A 7,016-nucleotide genomic window follows, 5' to 3' on the forward strand; every position below is an offset into this window, starting at 1 on the left:
GGTCCTTTAATGACAGCAATGAAATGCAATAGAAAGGTTTTTTTGGGATTAAGTTAATTTTCATGGCAAAGAAGGACTATGCAATTCATCTGATCACTCTTCATAACATTCTGGAGTATATGCAAATTGCTATTATAAAAACTTAAGCCGCAACTTTTCCAATTTCCAATATTTATGTATTTTTCAAAACTTTTGGCCACGACTGTACAGTAGTATTATTATTAACTAACTGTCCTTGTAAATCTTGCACCCTTTTTTTAAGAGCTAGTTCTTTTGCTGCATATTCTTTCTTTTTCCAGTTTATTTTGGCTATGTACACTCCGCGTAAGAACGCTTTAAAGGAATCCCATGTTATGTGCATGGGGGCAGAAGGAATGTTCAGTAGCCAGAATTCCTGGATCTCCCTTGTTATATTTTCCTGATCATTAATCAGCTTAATCCAGTGGGGATTTAGTCTGAAGCTCCTTATTTTCTTTTTGACATTCCCCATTTTTATCGTGACTACCATTTGGGAGTGGTCAGATATCGTATGGATTTCATACTTCATTTTAGTTACACAGTCTAAGAGGTTGGGGTGAGCCAAAGCTAAATCTATTCTGGACATAACGGTGTTCGCCGGGCTAAAGCAAGAGAATACTTTTTTTTCCCCCATATAGGTATCGCCAGATGTCTGTCAATGCCATTTCCCGGGAGACCCTTCTTAATGATGTTGATTTATCCCTATCTAATTTATAGGGATCCTTAGAGTATCTGTCTTTCCTCAAATCCATAACATCATTAAAGTCTCCACTTACCAAAACCAGACATCGTGCTATGGAGCCAATAAAGTCCGCAAGGTATGACATAACACACATAGAAAAGGGAGGGGGGACATAAACAAATGCCAATATACAGGGGGTGCCGTTTAAATAACAATGAAGGAAAACAAATCTACCCTCTCTATCAATTCCATGGGCGATTGGAATATAATCCATACATGTTCCATGTCAATATTCTATTTATGATCTTTTTTATACAATGATGTCGCCTTCAGGACCCACCACGGAGGCGGGTAGAGGAAGGGGAAAAGAGAGAGAGCACGCCGTAGTAACCGCCGGGACCCCATCTGCCCACCCAACCAACACCCAGCTTGTTTCGATATTTGAACTGCGTTCAGGATATCTGTTAGCTTCCTATCCATTATGTCTATCCTATCTTCTGTTTCTCCATGCTTATCCCTCCCTCCCACTTCTCCGTCGCCGATCTCCTCTATATTTAATGGATCTGCTAAGTCAACTTTATTCTCTCTGTTAGCCTTCTGATTTGTCCTAGTTTTATATTGCGGCGACTTTAGGAACTTATCCATTTTTGCGACTGGGCTACTTCCACTTACACCCAAGGACTTTCTCCCTGGGACCTTTGTTGGCATTCTCTTATGAAACGTACCACATCTACAAACAAAAAAAAAGCGGAAAAGAGAAAATGAACAAGCAACAATCTTCAAGCCTACAATTGAGTTACATAGTATTTAATGTTAAGGCCCAGGGTACATCCTATGGCGTACTCTGACTGCAGTCATATGGCAAAGACAATATATCAAAGACAATATACAAGTCCACAATTTTCGTCCGCACCCCTAATGCCACAGAGAGAGCAATACAGAATCCTCATAGGACAGAGACCTCTTTATCCAAACCAAAGCAGGAGGGACCATACGGAGTGGCGGCAGGTTATATACCATTACATAGCAGTCCAGAATATACCGTAGATAGTTAGGCACAGAGGGTTCCTCAGTCAGGGGGAGTCAGGGTGGGGTGCAGCAGCAATATCAGCTAGTAGTAGTCTTGACTCTGTCCTCCTATGTCTCTTTCCCCCCTGCAAATGAGGACTCTAACAACAATTGTAAATATACTCCAAACAATAAAAGGGGTAACCAAGCAGATGTTAGGTAATATTAGTTAGGTTACATTGGATTCCTGCTGTTATACGTAGTAGATCCGAAGTTCACCGAAAAGAAAAGGGTCAAAGCAGCGGACATCAATTAATCCTGACCCCAATTGCCCTAGATGCCAGTGATGTTTTCTCTACCAACACTTCCAGGACACCGTTCCATGGGAATCATCCATCCCATATATTATGTCCCCAGGTATGACGGGATATACCAGCCAAAGTCTATGACATAGGTGCCGGACGGCCCGGATTCACTAGCAGTAACAGAGACAGATATATATCAGCAAGCCAACAGGTGTTAGAACATATTAGCAAGTGTTAGTTTTTGCTTTTTATGAAGAGCTAATTCACAGCAGTCACCCCGTCTGGCTACTCACTCACGTACTCCAAGCCAAGCAAGGTGTTAGGCACAGGACATCTGTATCCACGGAGTGGGTAACAGTCGAGCTGCTGGGCGCCGCTACCAGCACATAAGAACATGCGCTCTCCGCAGCGACTCTACCGTCCATCCGGGTCGAGCAGACACAGGAAAAAACAGAACCAGCGGATCCAGGAAAGACCTACGGCCACCGAACGGGACACCACCGCCAGCTCTACTCGGCGTCGACACCTCCGCTCAGGCTCCCAGTGCCACAGACATAGACATCCGGCCGGCCCATCATCAGCCTAGGCTCCCCACGTCAAGCAGCAAGTCGAGGGCAGAACAGGGGAGACGCCAACACATAACAGGCACACACAGAGCAACACATGGAGCCAGGTAGGAGGGGGGAGGGCAGGAGGGATCGCGGCACGCCTACGTCCTCACATCATGCCGCTTCGGCCTCCTGTCTTGTGGCTTGTAGATTTCTGAATGTGTGATAAGTAACATAGTGTGCTGAGATGGATAAAGACTTGTGACAGTGAAGGGGGGAAAGTTGTGGTCAGTTGGAAACGGAGCAAAGATGGAAAAAAAACAGATCAAGTGTGTTACTGACTTTATGCGTCTGAGAGTTAGGGCTCATGCACACGACCGTATGTATTAGGGCTGTTAATGTTGTCAGGTCTTGTACTTTGTACTGTATATAAAAATGACATAGAACATTCTCATGTTGTTAATACAGTATATGATGAAAAAAATTCATGGAAGTGTTTCTTTATTCCATGCTGATCAGGCATGTGTTCAGGTCTGGTGATATGGTGAATTGTCTTTACTCCACAGGGACATTAACGGTTGCAATAATTATAGAGATATCCAATCACACTTCCCGAGCTGCAGTGTTTGTGATCATTGGTGGCCTCAACTGGATCGGACTCTATGTGATAGGGATGGTATTTCCATATGTAGAGGTGAGTATGTACTTATTATACTGTACAAATGATTCATCCTTATCATGTGATATGAAATTTTACAATATAATTGTGCACATAATTAGTGCAGAGAATAGACTGCAGAAACCACTGCAGTTTCAGATAAACCTATCTAGACTTTTAAGGGGGCTCTCCTCTGAAATGGTACAGCCACAGAACTTTTGCAGTTGAACAATAAATTGTTGTTCATTTGCTTAACAATGACACAATAAAATTCTGAGTGGTCCTTGACTGAGACCAGACCCCCACAGTTACTACTGATATTACAGCAAATTTGGGTTGCACCAATGTGAATGTTGGCTTCTGCCTGTCTCGCTGTGGAATTGTTTAAAATGATCACTAAGCAACCTGTCCTAGTAATGATCTGACCCTGTGTGTGATATGTTGTTATGGCTGAGGAGCCTGACAAAAATGGGGATCCTTCCCCTGTTCAAGTCAGGCTCATCAGCTATGATGGCATATTGTAGGTAGGATTGCAGGATTAGCATTGCAAATCCTGTGTGTGATATGCTGTCAGGCTGAGCAGCCAGCCAGAAACACTCGCTACTTTTTGCAGCAACCAAAGCGAAGTGTAATGATGTGAGATCCCCTCACCCCACACAGCTCAGCAGCTAGATGCAACCTGTTTTAAGCACAATAAGGGGTGGTTTGCTATCGGCCAGTTCCCACAGTACTCCTTTAAGTATGTTTATGTAATGTTGCAACAGCCACTAAGTAAGTATGCTGCTCTGTGCATCTATGGGTCCTCATGGACCTCACTACACCACTACCTTTTATGGACTGCCCCATTACTCTTGGCTGCAAACCTGTGTCGTGCATATTGCCATCACAGTTCTAGTCCAAGTCTGTGATAAATAAGGGGTACGGACTATTTCAGAAACCAGCAATAACAGCAATACAACTGTAATTTCACACTGGTCAACTTTAACTTTGGATTGGTGCTTCCACAGTGACACAGCTTCTTTTTGAATGACAACACCCAGGCCTACTTTTGTGACTCCTTTAGACACTCTGGATCTCTTGATCTCTCACCGATTATTATGGACCAAAACCAGTCCTCTCAGGCTCCCTCCTGCCTCTGCACACACCCCACTGGTCCCTCCATGGTGACCGTGCCTAGACCATGGTGGCTGTGCTCACACACACAGAGTATGCACCTCTGCTACTATCTTGAAACTCTTTGGTTTAGTTCTCTTGACCCCCTCCCTAAAAGTTTTCTACCATGACACTGAGCGCCAAAACACTCAACTCCACATCAGCATCAGGGTCTGGGAAGCAGACATGAACATTGTGATGTGGCACTGCAACATTGCATCTAATGATTGTAGTTGGAGTTGTGATGTGACATAACAGTCGCAAAAAAAAGAAAGAAAAAGACAACACTGTTGGATTTTTGCACGCTAGTTGCACCTAACTGGGCATCATATACCACAATCCAAGTTGCGAGTTCATTGATCTCACTTTATTTTTCTTATTTTCAGGCTGTCCTGGGCCATTACTGTTTCCTCATCTTTTTTGCCAATCTTGTGGCCTCAGGAATATTCCTGTTTTTCTTCCTTCCGGAGACAAAGGGGAAGACAATACAGCAAATTACAACAGACTTCAACAGATGGAATTTTAAAAATAAAAAATGGCAGCAACCTATAGAATTTTCCACCAGCCTGTAGTAAACTATTAACGACTATGTCACTGTATTGGATATTCCTGCCCTGTATAAAGGGTATTGGGGATGTCTTCAGACCCTTTCACTTTTTTTACATTTTATTATATTACGTCCTTGAGCTAAAAATACATTTAAAAATGTTTGCCAATCTTTTAAAAAGAAAAGACTAAAATTTCACCTGGAAATAAGTATTCACACACTTTATTATGACTCTTGCTCATCTTTTAGATGGTTCTACATTTTGATTGGAGTCCACCTGTGGTAAATTCAGTTGATTGGACATGATTTGGAAAGACATACCCCTGTCTATTTAAGGTCTTACAGCTAACAATGCTCATCAGAGCAAACAACCAAGCCATGAGGAGTGAAGAACTTCCTGTAAAGATCAGATATATGGTTGTGTGGAGGCACAGATATTGGAGAATGGTACTAAAAATGTATGCTCCACAAGAGCACAGTGGCCTCCATAATTATTAAATAGAAGACAGTTGGAAAAAGCAAAACTAGAGCTGGCTGCCAGTCCAAACTCAGTAATCAGGCAAGACAGATGAGGGAAAGAAGGGTGGCTAACCAAATGGTCATTCTGGCTGAGCTCCAAAGATCCTATGAACAGATGGTAGAATCTTCCAGAAGGTCAACCATCACTGCATTCCACCAATCTGGGCTTTATGGCAGAGTGGCCTAAGGAGAAGACTTTCCTCAGTAAATGACACAAGTTTGCAAAAAAAAAAAACACTTAAAGGTTCTCTGGTCTGACGAAACAAAGATTTAACTTTTTGACCTCAATTCTAAGGCTACTTTCACACTTGCTTTATTAATTCTAGTATTGAGATCCAGCAGAGGATCTCAATTCTGGAATTAAACTGATTTGTTTTGATTTTGCAGATAAGGGTGCATCCGTTCCGTTAGGATGTGGTTGTGTGAAATCAAAACGGGAAAAAAATTGATCCATTACTAAATACATTGAAAGTCAATGGGTGACGGATCTGTTTTTTTTTGGCTCTGTCTACATTGACATCCATTTTTTTCTGTTATTATGACTGGACAAAAAAACGCAACTTGCAGTGGTTTTGTGTCCGGTCACAAAACAGAATGCTGATGGAACAGAAGACACCCTGATGCATCCTGAACTAATCTCTTTCCATTCAGAATGCATGAGGACTAAACGGAAACGTTTTTTTCCAGTATTGAGATCCTCTGCCGGATCTCAATACCGGAAAACAATAACGCAAGTGTGAAAGTAGCCTAAGCTGAAAATGGCTGTCTACCGATGGGCCCCATCCAAGCTGACAGAGAGGATCTGCAGATAAGAATGGTAGAAAATCCCCAAATTCAGATATGCAATCCTTGTGGCATCATACCCAAAAAGACTGGAGGCTGTAATCACTGCTAAAGGTGTTTCAACTAAGTACTGAGTAAAGGGCCTGAATACTTATGTCAATGCAAGATTTTAGTTGTTTCTTTTCAATAAATTAATAAAGATTTTGAACATTCTGTTTTGAAATTGGCATTTTTTGAGTATTGAGTGCAGAATGATGGGGAAATACTTGAACTTTTATTTTATTTTAGCGCAAGACTGCAACATAAAATGTGAAAAAAGTGTGTCTGTAGACTTCCCAAATGCACTGTATTGTGGACAGCGGCAATGTAAATGTTACCCTACAGTACACATGCTTAAAGAACACAATATACACTATAAAGCATTTCTATTATAAAGTGACATGGCCCCAGCCTATACACTAATTGCATTGTGTAGACATATTCAGCATGTAATTATCTCACCCCTGTTATATCATACTCCTAGGTTATCGTTTATGTAATGTTCCCAGAGTATAACAGAGTGATTGTAATATGAGCTTTGCAGAGAACGCTTTCTGGATATAGCATTGACATTTTCCCTCCTCTAGGAACATTTAAGGCAGATTCTCTTATTCTATATTAAAGTATAGCTCTTATTATATCATGTTCAGCATCTTCACTTAAGTTTTCCCCATGTAAACAGGGTAGCAATTAACCGACAAACTTTTGGATATTTTAAGCCGGGGGTGGGGAACCTTTTTGCTACATCATTTGCGGG

At 41.8% G+C, this 7,016-nt stretch overlaps 1 protein-coding gene across 2 annotated transcripts in view; it reads left to right on the forward strand.

Moving 5' to 3' along the window:
* LOC120988734 (solute carrier family 2, facilitated glucose transporter member 9-like) overlaps positions 1–5,874 on the forward strand; it is a 135,724-nt gene extending 129,850 nt beyond the window's left edge. For both annotated transcript variants that reach the window (XM_040416381.1, XM_040416382.1), the window contains 2 exons: positions 3,128–3,255; positions 4,758–5,874. In XM_040416381.1, coding sequence (XP_040272315.1) covers positions 3,128–3,255; positions 4,758–4,943 — 314 coding nt within the window. In that variant the 3' untranslated portion in view covers positions 4,944–5,874. The remainder of the gene's footprint in view (positions 1–3,127; positions 3,256–4,757) is intronic.
* The last annotated feature ends 1,142 nt before the right edge of the window (positions 5,875–7,016 follow it).

This window comes from Bufo bufo, chromosome 2, assembly GCF_905171765.1.
Source record: "Bufo bufo chromosome 2, aBufBuf1.1, whole genome shotgun sequence".
Taxonomy (NCBI): Eukaryota; Metazoa; Chordata; class Amphibia; order Anura; family Bufonidae; genus Bufo; species Bufo bufo.